Raw genomic sequence first — 24,426 nt, 5'->3', positions numbered from 1 at the left:
GTTCCCCCTGGCCGCCTGCGGGGCAGACACTGGGAGTGGGTGGGAGGGAGATGGAGAGGCGGCTGCTGTGATGGCCCAGGGGGAGACCGGCACCAACATCTGCGTGAGAACAGTGGAGGCAGGGAGAAGTGGGCAAGATAACGGATCTATTTTGAAGACAGAATCCACCAACTTAAAGAGTTTACAAAAAAAAAAAAAAAAAGGAAAGGAATCAAGGCTGTGATTCCAAGGTTCCAACTTGAGCAATCTTTAATGTCTTGTTAAAGTCAACAAATGGTCCCAAGTACCCAGCCTTGGGGTAGGCAGGAGCATGCAGGATTAAGTCATGATTTTAACAACAGCAACAAAAACAGTAGCGGTCCTAACAGCAGTACTAGGTTAAGTGATTAAAAGCAAGGACTTCAGGATCAGGTCTGAGTTTGAGTCCTGGCACCACCACACATTCTCTCGGCCGTATCCTCTCTGAACCTCATGTTTCTCCTCCCTAAAATGGATCTGAGATGCTTTAGTAGCACACACAAAATATTCAATATATGTTGTTAGTTACTGAGTACCCCGGGATGTCTACTAAACATGTACGTACAGGACTCATTCTCACGACTAGTTTTATCCTTGTACAGCTAGGAAGCAATTTGGCAGGGAGACACAGGTGGTGAGTGGTGGACTCAAACCCAAATCCTAACCCAGGGTGCAATCTCTTAACCACGACGGGATATTGCACCTGCTCCCTTTCCAAGGCCTAGGGAGCCAGAGGGGTGAGGGCCCAACTCCTGCATTGTGATCGATGAGAAGGAGGGCCTCGCTCTGTTGGGGGTGCGTGTGTGAGGGGGTGAGCCGGGCTTCCTGAGTCCCTGACAGAATTCCAACCCTCAGTTGGAATGGTGGAAACAAGTTTCTGCATTTGGAGCGGAGCTGGGAGGACAACACTTGGTCTAGGGTGCTTCAAGAGCAGAGGGCATCTGAGGGAGGATGAGAAAAAGGAAACCGAAGTTTCTAAGCTGCAGCAATAGCGACACCCGCTGGCCTGTCGCGACAGCTGGGATCCTGAACGCACGCGCGGGATTCACAGAGCTGGGGGGATTCCACGGTCCTGACTGAGTCACCCGAAGGGCGGCGCTCTAGGTCTCCGCGCCGGCGGGTCTGGGGGCGGGTCCTACTGCCTCCTGCACCAATCGGAACGCCGAAGGCCCTTAGGGGCCGATTGGACGGAGTCGCAGCGGGGCGCCGGGCGCGCACGCCGCTCCTGGGGCGGGGCCTCCCTCCGGCCGGCAGGGGGCGCGCGCCTGGAGAACAGGCAAGCTTTCATGGAGGGGGCGGAGGCGGAAGCGCGGGAGTGGGTCGCTGTGGCCCGGGACCTGCAAGCCTTAGGGTAAGGGGAACGGGGGGGAGGTGGTGGCTAGGGGCACAGGAAGGGACGGGTTTGCCCTCAGAAATTCCTACTGACCTCTCCAGCCCCCTCCCGCTGCCTCGGCCCCGCCACAGGTATGAGGGTTTCTCGGGGGCGACGTCGCTGGGCACCTCGTGTCCAGACTTCAGGGCGCTGTGCGCGCGGCTGGCGGCGGAGCTGGCCACTCTGGGCGCCCTGGAGCGGGAGCGGGAGGAGAGCGCGGAGGTGCTGAGGGCCGGCGACGGTACGTGTGGAGCGGGCGGCCCGGAGGGGTGGGGCCGCGGAGGTCGCCGCCGCGCCCTGACGTGTCTCGCCTCCTGCAGGCCCCGGCGCAGAGGAGGAATTCCTGCGACAGTTGGCCGACCTGCTGCGGGAGTTGCATTGCCCGGACCGCGCGCTCTGCGGCGGAGACTGCGCGGCCGCGCTGCGGGAGCGCGGCGCGTGCCTGCGCCTGCTGCGTGAGCCGGGGGCTGGCCCAGGATGCGGAAGTGGGCGAGGCTACAGCCTCTAGAGGGGCGGGCTCAGCACCTTGGGGTGGAGCCAGGGTTCCCCTAAGGGGGCGCAGTCAGAATTGAGGCGGAACCGGAGGGTTGGCGGTGGTGGGGTTAGAATTTTGACGAGAAAGTCCTGATGTTTGAGTGGGTTGGGGTTGCTGTTGCGGGCCAGGTGTTTCCGATGTGGGCCGGGTTCGAAGTGCGAGCGGGGGACAGGGTCTCGAAGTGGGTGGAGCTTATCCTGGAGGTAGAGCCGGGGTTCTAGGTGGGCGGAACTAGAAGGCGCGAAGCAGATGGAACTTTCTGACCCCGGTGGGTCGGTGGGTCGGGTGGCAGCCCTCCTTGATTGCACCGCTCCTTTTTCCTTCTTTTAGGCTTTCTCTGTTCAGAACTGCAGGCTGCCCGCCTCCTCCGTCTGTACCCGCGGCTGGATTCCAGCCCCGCACCGCCCTGTGGGGAAGGGGCAGAGGAGGGAGATGACGTGGTTCAGGAACTGGTCCTTACCTTCCAAGCTCTAGGGCTGCCCAGACCTACGCCTGGGACCGCTGCCAGCCGGCTGCTGTGGGAGTTGCATGACAAGGTAGAGAGCTGGAGTCCCTTCCGCACCGGGGGCCACCCACTTTCCTTGTGGTAGGGGGAGTCCTTTCTCCAAAAGCGGTTCTGGCAGGAGTGCCCCAGCCACGGGGATATTTTTCTAGAGCAGTGACCACCATTCTTGATTCCGACGCCTGGGTCTTCAGGACCATGGGGAACTGGAATCCACGGAAAGTACATCTGGTTTCTGCCTCGTCAACCTCAGACTCCTTCTCCCGTCAGATCTCTGAGCTGCTGCCTTCCCTGCCCCCAGGATTCCTGCAGCCCCTCCTCAGCAACCCGCTGGACGCACCCAGATGGGTAAGACTGTGTGTGGCTGTATGCCAACAGCATCCTCACCCAGAGATGAGAGTCAGGGGGACCCCTGGCATGACTGAGGCCTTTTTCCCAGGAGGCATTGGAGTCTCTGTGCCAAAGGCTGAGAGATCAGTACTGCTGTCGCCGCTGCCTTCTCCTCAAGCGCCTGGACCTCACAACATCTGCTTTCCACTGGAGCGATCGGGCAGAGGTGTGGGCATAGAGGACCTTGGCAGGAGCAGGGAGGACCAGTTGTGTGGGCTACCAGTACTGGGAGGAGGAACGAAGGCCAGGAATATTTCCTTATACCAGGTTTTTAGATTCTTGTAAGGTTTGGGGCTCTAGAATGGCAGGGCCTCCAGGGCATTCTAAAATCTAGAGGCCCAGGACATTCTAGAATTCCCAGCTTTGAGCTGGGAGTGTCTTCGGAACTATACATAGCTCTTGTTTAGAGATGTGGGGGGTGAGACCCTAAGTGGAGAAAGAGATGCTTCCAAGATGGCAGATGCCACCTGGGGAGGGCTCTTGGGCACCTTTTCCATGCCCCCCTCCCCAGGCCCAAGGAGAAGCCATGAAGGTAGTGCTGATCCCAATTCGAGAGGCTCTGAGCCCAGAATCAGATGTCTCCATCGCACATGTCCTGGCTGCCCGAGCGGACCTGTCTCGTCTTGTCCCAGCCACCAGCAAGGCTGCCCGCCGAGGGACCTGCTGTGCCATCAACAAGGTGGGCACCTGGGAGTAGGGAAGGTCCCCAGCATCCTTGGCCTTCACACTTGGCTCTCTGGTCTCCGTGTTCATTTTTCTTCCCTGAACCTCAAATCTGATCAACTCTCAGGTGCTTATGGGCAACGTGCCAGACCGAGGGGGCCGTCCAAATGAGCTGGAGGCTCCCATGCCCAGCTGGCAAAGCAGAAGAGAGGACGGAGGTGGGCGGAAGGCAGGCCGCCAGAGCTGGGGTCGCAAGAAGAAGAAGAAGTAAAGGGGAACTGGTGGTCGAGTGGGGGGGGATCCTCTCTGCCAATCCTTGTGGAGTCATTTTGAGAGTTTATCTTGGCATCTGGCTCCCAGGCCCCACATCCTCTGTTCCTAAGGTCCCAGATGTCTTTCCCCTATCCACCACTCAACAGCAAGGACCACGTTCTCTAGAAAATAAATTTAATTTATGACAGCTGTAGGACCTGTCTCTGTGGGGTCAGGCCAGGGGTGCTCAGGTTTGAGAAGGGGTAGGGGTGTCTATGTCCACTGGGTTTCAACAGGCCCCTGTTGCTCTGACCCTCATAGTCCTTTGCTCTTTAGCAACACATCTTTCCCTTCCTGGGGGCATAGGGAAGGAGACATGCCGGCATTGGACGAACAGTTCTCAGGTGCCCACCATGTGCCAGCCCCGTTCTAGGCACCAGGAATACAGTAGCGAAAAGTATAGATTATAAAAACCCCTGCTGTCCTGGAGCTGACATTTCTGGTGACGAGGAGCAGACATTCAACAAGATAAATAGGTAAAAAAGTATTGTTTGTCAGATGGGTAAAGGACTTTGGGGAAAAAACAAAGCAGGAAAACAGAAGCAGGACTGGGGGTGGATTGCAACTTCGAGTATGGTCAGAGGGGCCTCACTGAGAAGGTGACATTTGAGCTAAGTCCCAAAGAGGGAGCCATGGAGGCCTCTGGAAGAGCACTCCAGGCAGAGGGAACTGCCAGTGCAAAGGCCCTGAGGTAGGAGTATTTTTGGCACGTTCAGGGACCATAGGGTTCAGTGTAGCTGAAGCAGGATGAGTAAGGGGGTGGGTGGTGGTAGGTAAGGTCAGAGAGGTGACAAATAGATTGTGGGAGGTGGGCCACAGTGAGGACTCTGGCTTTCCCCGAGTGAGACCGAGGCGTGGAAGGGCTCTGAGCAGAGGAGGGACTCAGGTGTTCACAGGCTCCCTGTTCCATCTCTCCTCCAGCCTTCTCTCCTGTCTCTGGAGCCCCAGAGTTAGGAACTCTGCCCAGCCTATCCCCTCCCATCCTGACCCATGCTGTCAGTGTAGCATATTGGTAAGCCCAGGGTAGCATATTGGTAAGGAGCTTCCGTTTTAGAGGCAGACAGAACACAGGGTTTGAGTCCTGCCTGCAACACTTAGGAGCTCTGCCACCTTAGAGAGCAGCTTAACCTCCCTGGGCCTCAGTATCCTCATCTGTAAAATGGAGATGTAAGGACTCGGTGAGATGACACTTAGGTCTAAACATATCCACCATGAAACCACACAGATGCTAAGTGCAGGAAAACAGAATACAGGTTGTAGGCACTCTGATGCAAAAGAAGAAACTTTCGGAGTAAGAAATGACAAACTCTTCGCTGAAGGCAGTGTGGATGCGAAGGAGGTGACGCCTTTGGGGGTCCTGCTGGAGGCCGAAGAATAGGACTTGGGACTGACTGTGGGGGAGGTGAGAGAGGTCAGACCCAAGCAGGGTCTAGGAATTCAGTGGAGGGCTGGGTGGGCAGGGCCGTCGTTCGAGGGGCACCTGGAAGGAGGAAGACATTGGGTGATGTGGGGAGTGTTTGGTATCTAGGAGAAACTGCGAGGCGCGGAGCCTCACCCAGACTTCTGTTTAGTGGATGGATGAACATCCCCAGGAATGTTCTGGCTTTTTTTTTTTTTTTTTTTTAACTCAATCTGAAGGTCTGTACCTTTGAAGAGTAAAATTTATTCCACTGACATAAATTATAGCCCCTGGTGAATTTGGCCTTATCTTTGTCCTTTTCTTTTTTCTCCTCAAAATTCTTTTTTTTTTCTTTTTTTTAAATGTTTATTTATTTTGGAGACAGAGACAGAACATAAGCGGAGAGGGGCAGAGAGAGAGAGGGAGACACAGAATCCGAGGCAGACTCCAGGCTCTAAGCTGTTAGCACAGAGCCTGACGTGGGACTCGAACTCACAAGCTGTGAGATCACGACCCTGAGCTGAAGTCGGATGCTTAACCGACTGAGCCACCCAGGTGCCCCCTCAGAATTCTTCTTCTGTTCTACTAGTGGCTAGCCCCTCTTCCCACCCCACCAGACTGAAATGTTTATTTTTCCCTCAACATTAGAAATTAACCAGTATCTATACTCTCCTACCCAAGCAGTTGAGGACTCGTTCACCTTTTTGCTTTGCTATGCTTTTCCAAATCTGCCTTGGTTCCCCCAAGCAAATGGCCTGGTCTCCCCTGTATCCAGCTGGCGGTAGGGGGGCAGTCCCTCCTCACCGTCTGTGGTTCCCAGGAAGGGTGCGGGGGCTCTGTCTGAGTCCAAGCATGGCGAAGATGGTGCCCCGTCTCCGGCTCCAGGGATAGTGTGTAGGAGAGATTGTCCCCTGTGCCTGTTTGTGGGGTGATGGGCGTGGGTGGCGTGGTTACGACGGGAAGGGCCTTGTGACCTTGAAGTTAATCCCCATCCACCAGGCCCCCTTCCTGGGACTGCCACACCCTGGGTCTTACCACAGCTGGCGTGGGGAGCTGGTGTGGGTGGGCCAGGGGCTCCAGGGGGGCTCACATCGCCCTTGGCCCCTGGCCTTTTCTTACACTCTACCTTCACACGGTCTCTGCAGTGTTTGTGGCAACACAGCCCACAGTCTGAGGCAAGGTCAGCAGTTAGCGGCCAGAGGCCCAGCCTGGGCCCCCCAGTCGCCCAGCCTGTAGGTGCTGGATCCCTTCCCCACCACTGATGCCTCACTCACCCCGACAGCGGTAGCCTTGCTTGGTGACGCCCCAGAGCTGGTAAGAGAAAGCAGAATTGGTTACCCTAGGTGAGGGGAGAGGGCTGTGGATGGGGGTGGGGTTGGTCTCTGGAAGCATGGAGACCATGTGGTTTGGGAAATTCTCCAGGCTAGGGGCTTAAGGGGGGATCTGGGGATTAAAGGGATTTGGAGGTTACTGCAAGTCTGGGGAGTCATCTAGGATATTAGAATTAAGTAAAATCTGGAATGAATGAAATGTACATTCTATGGGCAGGGATTGGGTTTCCTGTTGCCTGCTTGAGCCCCCCTCCCCAGCCCTCAAGTCTAGAACTGCCTGACACACAGGAGGTACTCACTAAATATTTAGTGAATGAAAAATAGGTTTGGAAAAGTAATCCAAGGTATGTGAATTCGTTTTGGTTTGGAGATTGAGAGATCTGTCCATTATCCAGAATTTGAGGATACCTTCAATTTGAAAGTTATCCAGGGTTTCTTTTTTTTTTCAACATTTATTTATTTTTGGGACAGAGAGAGACAGAGCATGAATGGGGGAGGGGCAGAGAGAGAGGGAGACACAGAATCGGAAACAGGCTCCAGGCTCTGAGCCATCAGCCCAGAGCCTGACGCGGGGCTCGAACTCACGCACCGCGAGATCGTGACCTGGCTGAAGTCGGACGCTTAACCGACTGCGCCACCCAGGCGCCCCTGAAAGTTATCCAGGGTTTCAATTAATCTGGATCCTAAAGACTTGGAAATTGATTCTGTTTGGAGATAATCTACAGTTTTAGATACCCATGGTTTGGCAGTGATCCAGGATGGAGATCATCTGGGATTTGGGCATTATCCAGACTTTGGGTATATCCAGTGTTCAGGGTTTACACGGGATGTGGGGATTATTCGAGCCTGGGGGCTTTTCTGGAACTTGGGGATCATCTGGGACTTGGGGACTGTGAGCCCTCCAGGGCAGGGCTGGCCTTTTGAGTCCAGGCTGTAAGGAGTTAGGACTTGGGACTCTTCAGGGGGGATGGGCACTAGGGGTGATGATAGAGGGGCAGGGTGCTCACGAAGCCACTGCAGCTGTCACAGAAGGTGGGCTTGCGGAAGGTGACTTCATGGAAGGTGTGCAGGAAGGCCAGGCCCAGCTTGGAGCAGATGGCGCTGGCCCGGAGCAGGTACGCCGTCAGCTCTTCTCGGGTGAAGGAGCCATTCCTAGGGGCACAGACCACCTCAGCATGACTGTCCCCCTTTCTCCCAGACTCGGGAGTCCCGGCAACCCCAGCATCCTCATCTTTGGGGGACCCAGAGGTCGGGAGTGCTTACCCCGGGCGGGGCGGTGGGTGAAGCCCATGGCAGGCGAAGGGGAAGTTGCCTGAGAATCGCTCAAAGTCCTCCTGAGAGATGGTTCCTCGGCCTTCAGGGTCATAATTCTTGAACACAGACTTCAGAGGAGCATGGGGAGGGCAGAGTAAGGCCAAATCATGATCCTCAGTCTTAGATCTCGTCCTCTGCGTCGGGACTGTACAGATACCTTCCCTCCCGGCCCCTCCTCACCTCCACCAGCTGCTCCACGTGCTGACCCAGGGTGACCCTGTCAGGCTTGGGTGTCACACCAGGGGCCCACTCCACCACCAGGGGCGCTTTGAAGGGGGAGGGTGGCTGGGGCAGGGACAGAGGGGCACAGTTAGTCAGTGCATGGGCTGGGGCCGGGACCAGGGGTCAGGGGTCAGTTCTCACCAGACTCTTGGGGCAGCGGGGCTCCCGGGCGTAAGAAAGCTCATAGATCTCGTCCTCCGTGTAGAAGAGATCCAGGGAAAGCTGCGGGTGGGCAGGGCATTACAGACCCTCCTCTCCAGCCTCTGCCCTCGGCCTGCACCCTGCCCGGATCCCCACTCTCATCCTCCTCCCAAGCCCCTCTTCTCTGGGGACTCCTAGGGTCCTCTCTCCCACCGAGCCACCATTCAGTCTCCACACCCCTGTTCCCTAGTCCAGAAATGCCACCTTCTCACTGAGACCTTCTTTGGTCCTTTTTAAAATTGTAAACCCCTGTCACTTTCCTTGCTGGTTCCTACTTTGGCCTTCTCTATGGCACTTATCCTCCGAAAGACCATATGATTTACTCACTTACTTTGTTTTATTGGCTGTCTCTCCACTACCGGGAAGTCAGCCCCATAAGAACAGCAGGAGGTTTTTGTTGTTGTTGTTGTTCTTTTCGTTTTGTTTTGCTTTGTTTTTTCTGACGTGCTCACTGCTGTGAGTCTAAGTGCCTAAAGTAGTGTCTGGCTCACAGCAGGTGCTCAATAAATATTTGGGCTTGATAGCCTTCTAGAATCAATAAAGCATAGGGCCTTGGGCCCCACTCATCTCAGGGCAAGGCCAGCTTCACAGGCAGGCCCCATACTTTGAAGGGCCCCCATTTCATTTAATGCCCTGCTGTCATCGTCTTGAAATTCTTAAGAATTTTGAACAAGGAGCCCCACATTTTCATTTTGCGCCGGCCCTGCAAATTATGTAGCTGGTGGTCCTGTCTTAGGTCTGCAAATCAGTCTTAGACCTCATGGCCTTCAGAATCCCGGTCTCTCTCAATTTGTAGCTCCTTGGCAAGGAGGGGGGGAGGATATATATGTTGTTATTTATGTTATATAAATAGAACGTAGCTAGAATCGCACACCCTCAATCTCAGGATGTAGTATGGTGGTTAACATGTTAACACACAGGTTCTGAGGCTGAGCTGCTTGGGTTCAAATGCAGGTTTTACTGCTGTGGGACAGCAGGCAAGTGACTTCACCTGTGGACCTCAGTTTCCCAATCTGCAGAATGGGCGCCACAAGGGTGCAGACGCTCTCCGTGCCCAGGACTGTAAACCCCTGCACCCTCCAGATGCAGTCTAGGGGCGCCCAGCCTGGGCAGGGGTGGGGCGGGGCGGCTCACCGTGAGCAGATGCAGCAGGTCCTCATTGGCACTGCAGGGCGGGTGCTGCCTCTGGAGGGCTGCAAGCTCCTGCAGCCGCAGGTAGAGGTTGTTGAGTTTGGGGAGGTGCAGGCGGCCGTCTGGCAACCTGTCGGGCTGTGCCTCATGCAGGGACACCAGGTCTTTGAGGTGCACGCCCAGTACCGGCAGCCGGAAGCCCGTGCAGTCAGCCCAGGTGCGGCGGTAACGGGCGTAGTTGTTGTGGGCAGCGAGGAGCTCAGACAGTTCTAGCAGGGCCTGTGGGGGAGGGGCGTGTCGGGGGGGAGGATGTTATGGGGGGAGGCCATTTCTGCTCCCTTAGCCACCCGCGTGAGTTCCGGACTCCCAGGGGTCCAATGGCATTTTGGACAGCTCCCCGAGCCCCCTCCTGTCCCCCATTGGCCTCAGCAACCTCCTCCCCCAAACTGCTTTTCCTTTTGGGTCCCCATTTCAGAAAGCTCGGTATCCCCCATTCCCCAGGCTAGTGATTTTTTTCCAAAACCGAAATTTGATCGTGCGTGCTGTCGTCATTACCAAACCTTCCCAACTCCCCATTGCCATCTGGATAAAGCCCAGACACCTTAGTTCAGCTCGCAGGTCTCAACAGGATCCCCCACCCTGGGCATCTCCAGTCTAATTTCCTGCCAGATCCTGACTTCAGCCATGCACTGGACTCATGAGTACCTCACTCTCCCCCTCCCCGTGCACTTCCCAGGACACGCTTAACCCATGCTCCTCCCATGGGTGGCCTAAATTTGGTGTCCTTAGGGGCATCATTTCACTCCCCGCCTGGACTGCAAGTTCTCTGCTACCATCTCTCTTACGTGTCTCCCTCCAGTCCTGCTCAGGACCGGAAACACGGAGTAGAGAGGGGTCCGCATGATGCATGCATGGTTGAGGAGGGAGGAAGGCAGGCAGAGGACAGTCTGGGGGTCTGTCGGATTTGGAGGAGCAAGGTCTCCAGGTGGCTCCAGGGCCCCTAGGTGGATGGAGGGGATTGGGAGAAAGTGCGGGGTGGTTCAGGATAATTGACCGCTGGAACCCTGGGAGAAGAGTGGGGGTTCACCTTGGTGCTGTCAGGGCTCAGATGAGCATGGGAGTCCTTGAGTCTGGAGATGGCACTGTGACACAGGCCCCCCGTGACCGCCATCAGTGTGTTGAAATTCTGTAGCTGGTGGAGCCTCTAGGAAGGAAGGGTGATGCTGAGATGGTGGGTATCACATGGAGGATAGGCAAAATGGGGTTTCACGTGACAGCATCCATGTTGAGCTGGGGTGTCAGGCGTGTGTGGGTATGGACCAGTGTGGGCATCAGGTTAGATGTGTCAGGCAGGGGTGGGCCGCAAGCAGGTATATGGGCATTAACGGGGGGGGGGGGTCGAGCAGGTCATAGACTGATGTGAGTTCAGAGAACAGTGTGGTGGGAGGGGGGGTAGTCAGGCGAGTGTGAGGAGTTGGGACAGGTTTGGGGACTAGACAGGTGTGGGGGATTCAGGGTGCTGGGCACCTGGGGGTCAGACAGGGAGACAAGACGGCCTGGGCTCTGGGCAGGAGTTAGGAACCGGGCAGAGGTGAATGGGGCCAGAGTGAAATGGAAGGGTCAGAAGGACATGAGAGACAAGTGTTGGGTCAGCCGGGCATCAGGGGCAACTGTCTCATCCTCCTCTTTTTCAAGTTTGCAGGGCAGAGGTCGCTGTGAGGGGGGGGGGGGGGGAGAGCCAGGGAGGAGTGGAAGACACTCAGCCGGAGGAGGCCCGGGGCAGACACTAGAACCTCCAGGTCTTAGGGGCCGGACAGGCGGTCAGGCAGACAGGCGAAGCGGTGCGTTGGAAGACGCGAGAGGAAGGGCGTGGTCTGCGAGGAAGTACGCAAAGGGGCGTGGCCACGGTGGGGGCAGGAGGCTTCCCTTTTCTCCAGAAAGGAGAGAAGGTATCTATTTAGGGAAGGGGAAGAGAGGGGTTGTGACACAGTGGGGCTGGGCCAAGGACAGACCTGACGTGATGGGGAGGGAAGTATGCAGCCGAAGGGACGGCTGGGGCCTAGAGACCGAGGTGAGGGTGACGCAAACGTGGGGGCATGGAAGAGACGCTTTCACTGCCCCGTAGGCAGAATATTCGGGCATGGGGCTTGGGCAAGGGGGGGAGCATCGTCAACAGCTACGTCTAGGACCAAGGAAGGGAGTGCCGGGGCGCGTTCGACGTGGCGCTATCCAGGCCAGGAAAGAAGCGCACAGTCCGGGTTTAGAACCTCGGGACTGGGGCCTCGGGGGCGGAGTCAGGGTGGGCGTGATCCGAGGGGGCGGGGCTAGGATGTGGATGACGTCACCACTCATGCGGGTCAGCTGTGGCCGAGGGCAGGGCAGCAGGAATGCGAAGGGGGTTGGGGGGTGGGGTCTGAGAACTGCGGGTGGCGGTTCCCTCAGTCCCTGGGGGTGGGCCTCACCTGTGCCACTTGGATGAACTTGTCCAGCACCTGGGCGCGCTGTGCCGGCCCGGGGCGGCTCAGCACCATGACCTGCACCCAGCGGGACACGCTGTTGCTGAGGCCTACGGATCCCTCCAGGGCCGGGCAGCCCCGCACGGAGCCCTGCAAAACGTAGCCCCGCAGATCCTGGGGCTGGGGGTGAGGTGGGCATCAGGGTGGGCAGGGGTGCCGCGGCCTTGCCCTCACACGCCCATCCCCCTAGCAGTCGTGACCTCTGAGGCCCTAGTCTGGCTGTCACATGTCCTTGACGTCACCGTGGCCCTCTCCCTCTGAAGAGAAATATTTAAATAAAGTCAGGCACTGTTCTCAGTCCTTTGTTATATTAACTAATTTAATCCTCACATCAACTCTACAAAGTGAATATCGTGACTACATTATTCACATTTTAGAGATGAGACTGTCGAGGCACAGAGAAGATAACTTGCCCAGGGTCACACAGGCGAGAGTCCGGGTGGGAACCCAGTCTGTTGCCCCTACCTGTATACCTGCCTGGTATGCAGTCAGCAAAAGGAAGAATGGCAAAGAGACACAAAAGCGATTTCTATTTGTTCTGCTCAAGGGGTCAACATTCCATGCCCACATGTACTGCACATGTGTGTGTGTGAACAATCAGGATATTTCCAGATGAAGGAACTGGTGGTGACCTTCCCTTGAAGTGGCGATGGCAATAGCTAATACACACACACACACACACACACACACACACTTATATATACCATAAGTATACTTATATAGAGGTTGAAGCATATGAAATGATCATTTGGGTAGGTAAAACATGGCAAAATACGACAATTTCAAATGGTTCTACCAGATAGCATTCATTCTGGACCGGGCACTGATCCTACGAGGCAGGAACTGTGAAATCCCCCTTTTTATAGATAATGGAACTGAAGCACAGTGAACTTCAATGCCTCCCGAATAAATTAATAATTAATAAAGTATTCTGAGCACTTACTACTGTGCCAGGTAGCGTGACAAGCATTTTTAAGCGGACATTTTAATTGAATTCTCCTGACCATCTACTGAGGTATGGGGACTGCCATCTTACAAATGAGACACGTGAGTCCCAGAGAGGCTGAGAAACGAATTCAAAGTTACACAGATAAGGAGGGGCTGCTGGATTTGAACCCAGGGGTTCTGTCCTCAGTCAGCTTAACTCCTTTTACTGAACCTTCTGGCACCCATCCTGAGAGTCTGAGATCCCTGCCCAAAGCCCATGCCCGGGCCCTCTGACTCTTGGAGGCTCCCCCACTCCTAGCCCTCCCCAGCTCGGGGAGGGCGTCCTCACCGTGATAGCCTGGAAGGAGCGAAACTCCAGGTAAGTGAGATGCTGAGCCAGCTCCTCCGTCTCCAGGTGGTCGAAGAGCAAGGACACTTTGCGCTTTTTGCCGAGGCCTGGGCTGCTCAGAGGGGGCGGGGGGCCAGGGCCCCCGGGGCTCAGGCTGGGGGCAAAGAGGGGCAGGGTACTGGATGGGTGCGGGGTGGAGGACGTGAGGGTGAGGAGAGAGGCGGCCGAACGGGGGTGGGGAGGGCTGACTCACAGGGTGGAGGAGTCTCCCAGGCTCCTCTGGGCAGAGTTGCCCTCCTGCTCCACAGTGGCCCAGAAGCGCCCGATAACCTCTTCTAGCTGAGGCTCTTGATGCACTGTCTCCGGGTGTTGGGTCAGCCAGTACCTGCGGGTGGTTTAGAGACAGGGGTGGGGGTGGGCAAGGTCTCTAAAGGAGGTCCCTTGGGCTGAGGAATCTCGGGCCAGGGGTCTCTGGAAGGTCAGGGTTTGGAGAGGCCCCAGCCTAGGGCTGTCTCTAGAAGCGGGACAGGGGGCCTCTTAACACAGGCTGGGGGATCAGTGGAAGATAAGTTGGGGGGATCTCTTGGAGGTGGAATTGCTAGGAAGCAGGATAGTGGAGGGGTCTCAGGAACTAAGCCGGGGGCCTCTGAGGAGTGAAATTTGGGGAGAACAAGGTGAGGGGGTCTTAAAAGCTAGGCCGGGGTATGTGAGAGGTGGGGGTTTGGGGCATCAGAGCTAGAGGTCTCTGGGCATCAGGTGGGAGAGGGTCTCTAAGAGGTGAGGGTTCTAAGGGGCAGAACTGGGAGGGTCTTAGGAACCAAAGCGGGGCTGTCTCAGAAGCGCTATTTGGGGGAGCAGGGCTTGGATCTGTGGGGGATTGGGCTGGAGAATCCCCGGGAGGTGTGTTTTTGGGGGAAGGAGGCCGGTGGGGACCCCGGGTCATGGGAGTAGCGTTCTTGACCCCACCCTACCTGACCAGGTGGCAGATCTGCAGCCGCCTCAGCTCCTGTGTGTCCCCTGTGGCTTCCTGGTACTTGAGTTCCGGTCAAGGCTCTGTCAACCTGCCTGCTCACCCTGCCCCCATCTTCCAGACCCGCCCGTCTCTGCCCTCCGCCCTCCACCCGCTGCTCATGGCCCCGGGAGGATATAAGGTCAGCAGGCGGGCAGCGAGGTGGGTGGAAGGCAGCACCCAGCTGTGCGTGGCCAGCACCATGTTGAGAACGTGGTCCCCACGGCGCAGGCTGCCAGCTGAGTCTGGGGGCGGGAGGAGGGGACTCTGTGTCAGAATGGCTCCTGGGCCAAAGACTGCAGAGTCTCCGCAGCCAGTTGGACTAGCTGGTTCCGACTCCGGCTCTACCGGTGACTCCCTGCATGAACTAGGGCAAGCCACTTAGCCTCCTTAGGGTGTCTCAGTTTCCTGGTCTGCGCTGTGCGTAGACCAGCACAGTACCTGGCAAGTCATGGTGTGGATGGAAATAGCATCAGACCTCCTCCTCCTCCACATCTCGGGGAAAAAGAAACGCACGTGTTTCTCTCATCCCTAATGTAGTGCTTGAGATTCACTCCGCACACCCTTGCTCCCATTTTATACCCCCGCCCCCCCCAAACTGAGGCCTACAGACAGGTGGGTGCTTTACCACCTGAGGGCCAGGGAGGCTGGCCAGGGAAGGGGACACTCACCGAAGGACTGAATACATTTCTCCAGCAGCTCATCTTCGCTGCAGCCGCCCTCATTCAGCATGCCCAGAGCCATGGAAGCCATGACCTTGCTGATTTCCCGGGGGCTGGGGCACGTCTTGTGGCGCCGGGCCTGTCGGGGCCGGCCCCGCCCCCCTGTCTTTGCTGGGCATTCCTGGTGGGACTTCCTGTGGGCACACCCCCCAGGGAATCATGGGAACCCCTTCCTTTGGGCCGACCCTCAGAATTCTTCTTGACCCCCAAGACTCGAGGCATTATGGGAGAAGCTTCCCAAAGGCAAAGCCCCAGACGAAGCCTCCTGACCTACCATGGACTAATGGGAGAAAACCCCTGCAGTATTCCAGATAATGGGAGCCCTCTCTTACAGGTAAACTGAAAGGATTACTCCTGCCCCCCTCAGGGAATCGGGAGAAAAGACTCTCAAGACCACCCTGAACCCCCAGGAAATCATGGGAGAAGACCCCCAGGATTACTACAGACCCTACAGGGAATCATAAGAACTCCTTCCTCCAGGCATTGGCTCCAATTTCCCTTAACTATACAGTCCCAAGGCATTTTGGAGAGACTTCCTGTTGGCCGACCCCTGGGACGACTCTTGACCTCCCAGAGAATCATGGGAAAAGACCCCCCCAGAATCATTCCTGTCCTCCCCAGGTTCTGCCTTCAGGGAGACTCTTCCCAATTGCCCTTTGCTCTAAAGCACGGCCCGCTCCCTCCCCCAGCCCTCAGGAAAGCAGCAGACCCTGAGATCCCATCTGTCATCCCTCTCCCAGCTGGAGCCCCCACTGAGGTGACACACCCCACCCCAAGACAGTACTTTGGTGGGACCTGAGTCTTAGCCACCAGCCCGGGTCCCTGGATTCGGAGAGAAGATACAGGGGCAAAGTGGCCTCACCAAGGCTCTTCAGAGCTGGGCAGGGTCCCTGGGGCTGAGGCAGCTTCAAGGAAAGTTTAAAAATAACCCTCGCTCTGCCTTGTGCCTCCCTGAGGCTCGTGTTCCAGTTGGGGAAAGAGGGTAATGGAGAGTCAGGGGTGGTGGAGGAAGGAGGCAGCAGAATTCAGGGTGGCACGGCCTTGGCTCTCACAAAATGGGATTAGAGACACTTATGTTGGCTGTGTGACTTTGTGCTGGTCACTTCATTTCTCTGGGCTTCGGTTTCCCCATATGAAAAAGGAGAGTCGTCCTGAGACCTTCCCAAGGAATTTATTATGAACATTCAATGCCTTGCTCTTCAGAAGTGCTAAATAAAGGACTTAGTTCACTCAGGCTGTTAAGTGGCCAGAGATGGGAAAGTTGAACTTGAGATAGAGAGAAAGTGATGGGGCAAACCAGAATCCAGGCCTGGGGCGTGGGGTGAAATCAGAGACTCTCATAATGAAGGCACTGCCGTGTCCCAGGGGCATCATAAGGGTTCAGGGAATCAGTATTGACTGTGGTTAGCTGGTATCGACTGAGTTCTGAATACTTTTTATTTTTTATTTATTTTATTTTTTTTTTTCTTTTTCTTTTTCTTTTTCTTTTGGGGGCGCCTGGGTGGCTCAGCTGGTTAAGTGTCCGACTTGGGCTCAGGTCATGATCTCACGGGTCAGTGAGTTCGAGCCCCACGTCGGGCTCTGTGCTGACAGCTCAGAGCCCGGAGCCTGCTTCAGATTCTGTGCCTCCTTCTCTGCCCCTCCCCCGCTCACGCTCTGTGAGCACTCTCTGTCTCTCTCACACACACAAAATTTTTTTAATGATTTTTTTATTTTTAAGTAATATCTATACCCAACATGAGGCGTGAATTCGCAATCCCGATATCAAGAGTCACATGATCCACCGACTGTGTCAGCCAGGCGCCCAGCAATGTGTTTTACAAGCCCTCCAGGGCGTTCTGATGCACACTCGGGCTTGAGAACCACTAGTCAGACTGTCTCACTGAGGACTTCTGGGAGGAAGACACCAGGGCACAGAGCAGTTAAGTGACTTACATAAGGTCACACAGCCAGAAAATGAGGTAGCCAGGTCTCCACCAGTAAACTGCTGGCTATTATAGGGAGGGGACCCCTTTACCCATCAGAGCCATGCCAGAGGAGGCCGGAGGAGCTACCCAGGCTAGGGACCCAGCCACCATCACGCCTGTGAGGACAGGAGAGCAAGCTTGCCCAGGTGACAGGAAGCCCATTCCAGAAGCTGCTAGGCCCTTACCTGCGGACCGGCTGCTCTCTGGAGTGTCTGGAGCAGCCAGGAGTGGTTTAAGAAGCAGGGGAGCCGCCATGCCCTGCGTCACACTCCCCTCCCCCGGGGCAGGGCCCTGCGGGAGCCTGGAGTTTCCAGTCCAGGGGCAGGGGGCAGAGAGGGATCGACTGTGATGGGGAGCGAGGAGGACCCCAGGGAGGACAGAGACAGCCAATCTAGGGAGCAGGGATGAGTGGGGGCGGGGTAGCAGAGGATACAGAGCAGCTCAAACTCCAGAGACAGCGAGGACAAGACCCAGGGGCTCATACAAACAGTCCTGGCCCAGCCAGCGGCTCTGGACTCCCTGCAGCATCTTTCGCCTGGTGCCCCCTGCCCCTGCTCCTGTCGCTGAAGGAGCCCAACACCCTACCAGCCGCCTTAGTACTCCCCGGCCTTCCCACGCAGCCCGAGGCGCGCTTAGGGTGCTCCCAGTCTTCCTGGGGAGGGTCCTCTCACCTCTTGCTGTCTTTCCTGTTCATGCTTCCTGGTGGGGGGAGGGGGTCTTGCCAAAGTCTGGCTCAGTTCTTCCTCCTCCCCAGTGCTCCAGCTTCTTAGCCCCTTGGGAGCTGGGGCCTCCTCTGGTGCTTGGGAAGGAAAGAGGAACTTCCCCTCCCCACCCAGCCCCAGGCCAGGGGGAAGGAAGAGGCTGGGGAGAGACCAAAGGTCCCCCCTCCCCCCACACGGGGATCCCTTCAGGCTGAGGTTTCCGGTGCTGCCAGCCCCCACCCCCAGGCGCCCAGCGGGCTCTCTATCTCCCCCATCTTTGCTGTCTCGAGACCCGAGATTCTCTGTTCCCTCACTGGTCTGTTCTGTCGCTGTCGTACTTCAATGAGAACAGTTCTTTTGTTTTTTCTTTAAGTACGCCTAATATGACACATTTATGCGAAAACACGTACTCAGAAGTCTGTATTTCTACAAGGACATGTTCACGTATGTAATACACAAAGGTGTGAGTGGAAAGTCACAAGACACGGTACTTCGTATATTTCTTATGTTTCTTTTATTCCTGATTTTAGTTTTAATGAGACCATTTGTGTCCCAGAAAACATTTTTACTTTATTACCTTTATTGTGACAAACCCTGAGGCAGCGCCTACTGTATACCACACAATGTTACGGGGGCTTTGAAAAATCAACTAATTTAATCACGACAGAAACTTAAAGACTGTTATTTTGTTGTGAAAAACATTATAGATGGAGGTAAACCCTCTGGGGAGCCCCTTCCCCATCTCACTGTCCCTCTTAGGCAGGGGACCCGTAGCACATACTGCTGGGGTACATCTGCTCTGTGAGCTATGCATTTGTTGAGGTACATAAATACGCGCTCCTAGAAACAGACTCTTCTTTCGAGTATGTGTTTTTTTTTCTTTTACCTAAGTGTGTCATGCTTGACATATTTTTAAGTTGATGTACAAAAAAAAAAGCGCAGATCATACGTGTGTAGGGTGATGAATTGTGATAAGCTGAATGTGTCTACGTGACAGTCACGAAGTCAAGAAACAGAACATTCCCATCCTGCACGAGCCCCCTGCATAAGCCCCAACCCAGCGCCTACCTCCTGAAACTTACCAGTAGCCTAATTTCTAGCAGGGTAGTTTTGCCTAGTTTCAAGCTGTTGATAAATGGAATGATTTATTGTGTCTGACTTCTTTCATTTAGTCCTGTTTTCGTGATGCTTTCATGTTATACCTGGTTGTAGTTTATTCCTTTTTGTTACCGTATAGTCTTCCTTTGTGTGACTATTCCATGATGTATTGATCAATTTCCCCGTAATGGACAGCTGAGAGGCTTCTGGCTTGGGGCTATTGTGACTCAGGCTACTGTGAACATTCTAGCACCTGTCTTTTGCTGAACATTAAAGGGTGCAGTTCTGTAGGTAGATACCCAGGAGTGGAATAAATGGGTCAGGGTAATTAATATGCTTCTGCCAAACCTAGGATGTTAGTCAATTCAACCAAAGTTCTCTTAGAAGTATATTTTTACTCCTTTCTTTCTTTCACTAAAAGAAGTCACCATGGACTTTTTTTTCATGCCAGAACATTTAGACAAGCACAGAGCTCATTCTGTTTAGCTTTTCCATTACGTGATATACCGTATGCTCTCAGGCCCTCTCTCTCTCTCTCTTCCTCTCCCTACCTCTTTACCACCCCCCGCCCCTCCCCCCAGTCTCAAGCAGTGCCGTCCATGATGTGCTGTCTGTCAGCCCGTCTCCCTAGTATCTTCGAGGTGATGTAACGCTGTTGGCGGAGTCTAGCTTGTGGTGTCTCCACACCCCTCCCCCTCCCCCAGAAGTCTCAGGGAGGGAGATCAGTAAAGCCCCTCCCTCCCCCCCCCCCCCACCGCAGTAGCGCAACTCTCAAGACCTGCAGGGATGGTTAAAACCAACAATAACACCATCAACCACAAAGGAAAAGACTTCTGAAGCAAACCACAAAAACTCATAAGGCAGAAAAAGGATGCATTTGATAACATCCAAATAACTATTTCTCTTAATGAAGGCACCATGGGACAAATATCCGATAAGATGGCAGAGTGGGACAACGTTTTTAGAATGTCTAAAATCAAGGGGAGGGGCACCTGGGTGGCTCAGTGGGTTAGGTGTCTGATGTCGGCTTGGGTCATGATTTCACAGTTTGTGAGTTCAAGCCGTGTGTCAGGCTCTTTACTGACAGCTCAGAGCCTGCTTCAGATCCTCTGTCTGTCTCTGCCCCTACCTCACTCACGTGCATGTGTTCTCTCTCTCTCTCTCTCTGTCTTAAATATAAATAAACATTGGGGTGCCTGGGAGGCTCAGTCGGTTAAGTGACTGACTTCAGGCTCAGGTCACGATCTCACAGTTCCCGGGTTTCGAGCCCCACATCCAGCCCCTCATTGGGCTCTGTGCTGACAGCTCGGAGCCTGGAGCCTGCTTCTGATTCTGTGTCTCCCTGTCTCTCGGCCCCTCCCCTGCTCGCACTCTATCTCTGTCTCTCTCTCAAAAATAAACAAACACTAAAAAAAAAATTCAAATATAAATAAACATTAAAGAAATAAAAAAAATCAATGGGAAATTAATCTTTAGAATGTGAAAGTCGCAGCTGCAAATCAGCAAGAGAAACAGCGGCTCTGATAGAAAAATGGGCCAAGAGTGTGAGCAAGTGTGAGCAAACCCAACTCTGACAAGCACCTGAGAAGATGCTAGAAATTCTTGGTAACTGACCAAGGAAGTGCAAATTAAAACAACAGTGAGTCACCCTATTGGTCTGGCAAGATTGGAAGTTGAGGACAGTCTCCAGGGAGCTCTGCAAAGCCCCCACAGCCACAGAACAGGTGTCCGTAGAGCTGCATGGGTAGGTCTTAAAACACAGCATGATGACTGACAAAAAAAAAAAAAGAAACACTATTAATATCTTATGATATAATGCACAATGACACAGAATAATTTTGTTATACATACAATTCTAAGGAAAAGCTTAATATTTAACATACCATGTATGTATAATAAGCATATAATTGTATCGGACTGTGTAATTACATTAGCCCAAATATATAATTATGTAATTATGCATCATGTAATTCAAGAATATGGTACAAACTTATGTGCTATATATGATGATGGTATTAACATTTCAATATTTAACTATTTAACACATAACAACATATACACATTAACATTTTATGTGTAATTTGAGCTGTAAGGTGTTTTTTGAAATATTTATTTATTTTTGAGAGAGAGAGAGAGAGAGACAGAGATAGAATGTGAGCTGGGGAGGGGCAGAGAGAGAGGGAGACACAGAATCCGAAGCAGGCTCCGGGCTCTGAGCTGTCAGCACAGAGCCCGACGCGGGGCTCGAACTCACAAACCACGAAATCATGACCTGAGCTAAAGTCGGACGCTCAACTGACTGAGACACCCAGGCGCCCCCAAGGTATTGTTTTGTGGAACTTAATAGATACCATTACATGTTAACAATAATTTTAGTATTATCAATAAGTTACCTGTATCAGTAAGTTACTATGTCATAGGCTCTAAAAGGCTCCCCCCTCCTTTTTTTTTCCTAAAAGGTTTCCTCATGGGATCTTCCCCATGACCCCCGGTTGTGGGAACTATTCCAAATTCGCCCAAGTGACAGATGAGGAAACTGAAGCCCAGCGCCACAAAGGTGCGTGACTGACAGGAGGTCCAGGTGGGTATGATGTCCTGCACTGGGGCTCCAGGCCCCACAGCTGCCTGTTTTAGGGAGCTGCAGAGCCCCTCCGCCCGAGCTCCCCGGAGCCTGTGGGGACCGGGAGGAGCCAGTGCCCCCTCCAGGCCCTGGTGGGCCAGAAGCAAGAAAGAGCTGGTTACCCCAAGTCTCCCCTATTTACAAAGCCCAGGGAGCTCAGCTGCATGAAGGGATGGCCCAGCTAGTGGCCCTCAGCGGCTCAGGCTGCCCCTGGGGAGGGAGGTTAGAACTTGGGAGTGGCGTGGGTTGGGGGTGCTGGGCCCCACCCTGGGGGTTTGGGTTTTTGTTATAATCAGGAGATTTTATGCAACTATCAAGACAACAAAGTGGGACGGTTAGGAACCCTAGCTCTGGGTTCAGACCCTTTGCTCCACCTCTGTGCGACCTTGGGCAAGTCGCTCCACCTCTCTGCGCTCAGCTTGTCTCATCTGTAAAATGGGCACCACAAGTTACTGACTTCACAAGATTGTTGTGCGAGCTACATCATTCATTCCAGTCGTGTCCTTAAAATTATTCATGGTGAGGACCATGCATGTTGACTTCCTCCTCTAAATGATGGGAACAACAGCAGGATTGGTGTGAGAACCAAACGAGATGCAGTGAAAATATCTTAGTTTGGGGTCTGAAATACAACAGGCCCACGAAAGACACCTCCTATGGCAATTATTCCTGCCTCAAAAGATTTTATCACGATGATGATGATGTCGGCAACACTTCCATAACATTTACTGTGCACTGGTACTAAGTGCTGTAAACACATTATCTCATTTAATCCTTACAAAAGCCCTGTGAGGTCCGTATTAATATTCTCCTTACCAGTTGGGGAAACCGAGGCGCCGAGCTGCGATGTGACTTGTCCAAGGACACATAAGGGAGTGGCGAGACTGGGATTTGGATCCAGACTGTCTAGCTCAGTGCTTTTTTAAGCATGGTGCTTTTTAAAGTCGGCAGACCTGGTGTGCATACCGGCTCCGCTGTAGGACATATAGCAGCGGCTTCCCGGCTCAGAGCCTCAGTTTCCTCTCCGTGAAATGGGAGAATGACGGCATCTTCCTTACCAGGGAGGTGGAGAGAGGGCAGCTACCTTCCAGACTCTCCCGCTACAACCCCCCACCCCACCCACGCCTACCTCCGGCCGATGTTTGGGGTCTGCGGGTGGGGCTCCGGTGAGGGGGCGTGGCCTTGGACGTCCTGGCCCAATGGGAACCGGGAGGGGGCGGGGACCTCCTCCCAGCTCTGTCCAGCACGCGAGTCCTCCTCGCAGTTCCATCTACCTCGCGGGTGCCCCAGAGGTCTCCGACCCCAGCCCACCCCCAGCCCACCCGCCCAGCCTGCGGCCCCCTCTTCCTATTCCCCGATCTCAGCCCGCGCCCCTCGGGCCTCGACATCATGGGTGACGGAGGAGAGGGCGAGGATGAGGTCCAGTTTCTGCGGACGGTGAGTATCTCTGTGCTAGGGGTCTCTGGGGTCATCTCTCCGGTCCCTCTGAGTGTCTCTTTGTCTCCGGGTGTCTCTGTCCTGATTGCTCGTAGTCTCTGAGTCTCGCGATCTATTCCTCTGTCCCTTGGGTGACTGTCACTCTGTCTTTCTCCTTTTTTTTGTCCCTCAGTCTCGCTCACCTTTCTCACCATAGAGAATTAGAAGAATTTGGGACTGCAGAATGGGGAGGGGGATCTTCGGCCATCCTCTCTTCTGACATTAGCTATTTGTCCCAGAGAAGAGGGGCCGCTGAGGCAACCCCCCCCCCCCCCACCACCACCCTGGAAGCCAGCACTTGGGGAAGGTGGTTCTAATTCCTGAGCTTAATTTAGCTGTTCCCCCGCCCTGCCCCCCCCCCCCATCTAGGCCTAATTCTCTTCTTGCTGTAGACTCTGACCTAATTTAAATTCTTGGGAAGGGGGCTGGGGTGGGCTGGGGCATCTAATTCCTTTGAACTCCCAGCCCTTGAGGGTCTCCTGGGGTTCCTTTGGGTTCCGGGTCCTTCTTCCCTCCTCCCTTTTGGTAGGAGGGCCAAATATGGCTGCTAATGGTCTCTGGGTAGTGTCTCTCCCTATTCATCTCTTTGGGTTGTCTCTGTGTCTCTGTCTCTCCATCTCTGCCTTCCTGTCTCTCTCTGTCTCTGTCTCTTTGTTCTTTAGCTTTAGGCTCTCTGCATTTCATTCTGCCTCTCTAGCTCCGTCTCTCCCGGCATCTCTGATCCCCGGCTGGGGGGCAGGGATGGGAATTGGAACAACAGGTGTCCCTCCCAGAATAGCTGGCTTTTCTGGGGACTGGGCAGGGGACAGGGAGAGGATAGGGGGGAGGGCCTGTCTATCTCAGAGTCCTTTCCACTTCTCCCTCCCGGTGGCTCAGCTGGGTGTGGGGCTGTGAGTATGGTGGGGGGGATGATGTTCTCTCTTCTGGGCCAGGTCTGCTGACCCTGCACTAGCCCCTCTCCTCCTCCTCCCAGGCCCTGGGAAATGCTGACACAGCATTCCAGGCCCCAGAATAGGACCCTGATGAGCTGGGTCCGGTTTCCTGGGAGGGAGGACCGGACAGCTGGGGCTGGTAGTGAAGGATAGGGACAGCTGGACATTCGGCCACGGGAGGAGGCCTAGCTTCACCCTAGACTCTTGCCCCAGCTCCAGCCCCTTAGCAGACACCATGGGTTGGGCTCGCCCCTCCTCCCTGGTCCTAATAAGACCATAGCCATGGCCATGAGCCCTTAAGCAGCCACTCTGCGTCAGGTCCCATGCCCAGGGCCTCGGCCTCCTGAGATATCTAATTATATCCTCGGCTGCCCTATCTTCTGAGGTAGGGCCCTATCTTTATCTCGCTGGGAGATTTGAGGGAAACCAAGGCCTGAGTGGTAGAATCACTTGCCCAAGGTCAAGGCCAGGAAGTGTCATCTCTGGGTGCCTCTGGGAGCCCGCCTTCCTGCTTTCCCAAGAAGAGAACCGAGCTCAGACTTGCCAGGTTAGCCTGTGCTGGGTTCTGGAGGTCTGGCCCCGGCATCTCTTGTCCCCAGACTAGGTCCTTTTTCGTGAACTTTACTGAGATCACGTGGCTTTTCCCTCAAACACTTTGGACCACATCCCACCAGTCAGAAATACATTTTATATTGTCACCTACTACGTGCAGATGCATA

At 54.6% G+C, this 24,426-nt stretch overlaps 3 protein-coding genes across 9 annotated transcripts in view; 2 read left to right on the top strand and 1 right to left on the bottom strand.

Annotated features, from left to right (window-relative positions):
• The first annotated feature begins 1,287 nt into the window (after positions 1-1,287).
• Positions 1,288-3,940, top strand: FAM98C (family with sequence similarity 98 member C). The gene is made up of 8 exons (XM_047078122.1): positions 1,288-1,369; positions 1,483-1,631; positions 1,711-1,845; positions 2,256-2,461; positions 2,698-2,775; positions 2,867-2,983; positions 3,329-3,496; positions 3,608-3,940. Exons 1-8 carry the CDS (start codon positions 1,305-1,307, stop codon positions 3,749-3,751), a joined length of 1,062 nt encoding a protein of 353 aa, XP_046934078.1. The 5' UTR covers positions 1,288-1,304; the 3' UTR covers positions 3,752-3,940.
• On the bottom strand, positions 3,914-17,689 carry RASGRP4 (RAS guanyl releasing protein 4). 7 transcript variants are annotated; one of them, XM_047078119.1, is made up of 17 exons: positions 17,552-17,689; positions 14,863-15,047; positions 14,331-14,436; positions 14,154-14,216; positions 13,436-13,567; positions 13,183-13,336; positions 11,853-12,026; positions 10,478-10,594; positions 9,394-9,669; positions 8,200-8,280; positions 8,017-8,121; positions 7,786-7,904; positions 7,530-7,674; positions 6,466-6,502; positions 6,227-6,361; positions 5,996-6,108; positions 3,914-5,272 (listed from the first exon to the last, which is right to left on the bottom strand). In XM_047078119.1, exons 1-17 carry the CDS (start codon positions 17,572-17,574, stop codon positions 5,222-5,224), a joined length of 2,016 nt encoding a protein of 671 aa, XP_046934075.1. In that variant the 5' UTR covers positions 17,575-17,689; the 3' UTR covers positions 3,914-5,221. The 7 variants fall into 7 exon arrangements, with proteins under 7 accessions (XP_046934075.1, XP_046934071.1, XP_046934073.1 ...); XM_047078115.1 differs by having other exon boundaries at positions 5,996-6,361; XM_047078117.1 differs by lacking the exon at positions 3,914-5,272 and having other exon boundaries at positions 5,683-6,108.
• A 3,471-nt stretch (positions 17,690-21,160) lies between these two features.
• RYR1 (ryanodine receptor 1) overlaps positions 21,161-24,426 on the top strand; it is a 119,062-nt gene continuing 115,796 nt past the window's right edge. Inside the window, exons 1-2 of the mRNA XM_047079117.1 lie at positions 21,161-21,236; positions 22,630-22,736. Of these exons, the coding sequence (XP_046935073.1) occupies positions 21,161-21,236; positions 22,630-22,736 (183 nt within the window). The remainder of the gene's footprint in view (positions 21,237-22,629; positions 22,737-24,426) is intronic.

This window comes from Lynx rufus, unplaced genomic scaffold (assembly GCF_022079265.1).
Source record: "Lynx rufus isolate CCGP_SWC_20201006 ecotype Redwood Valley unplaced genomic scaffold, mLynRuf1.p SCAF_16, whole genome shotgun sequence".
Taxonomy (NCBI): Eukaryota; Metazoa; Chordata; class Mammalia; order Carnivora; family Felidae; genus Lynx; species Lynx rufus.
This window is presented reverse-complemented; position numbering and strand designations above follow the sequence as displayed.

What these genes read in the sequence shown, in the direction of transcription:
- FAM98C (XM_047078122.1), top strand. Translation starts at nt 1,305, where the DNA reads ATGGAGGGGGCGGAGGCGGAAGCGCGGGAGTGGGTCGCTGTGGCCCGG. An exon ending in TGTGGGAGTTGCATGACAAG is followed by an intron (nt 2,462 to 2,697) that starts GTAGAGAGCTGG and finishes TTCTCCCGTCAG; the next exon opens with ATCTCTGAGCTGCTGCCTTC. An exon ending in ACTGGAGCGATCGGGCAGAG is followed by an intron (nt 2,984 to 3,328) that starts GTGTGGGCATAG and finishes CCCCCTCCCCAG; the next exon opens with GCCCAAGGAGAAGCCATGAA.
- RASGRP4 (XM_047078114.1), bottom strand. Translation starts at nt 17,574, where the DNA reads ATGAACAGGAAAGACAGCAAGAG. An exon ending in AACAGGAAAGACAGCAAGAG is followed by an intron (nt 15,048 to 17,551) that starts GTGAGAGGACCC and finishes GTGTGCCCACAG; the next exon opens with GAAGTCCCACCAGGAATGCC. An exon ending in AGTTCATCCAAGTGGCACAG is followed by an intron (nt 10,595 to 11,852) that starts GTGAGGCCCACC and finishes CTTCCTTCCTAG; the next exon opens with AGGCTCCACCAGCTACAGAA.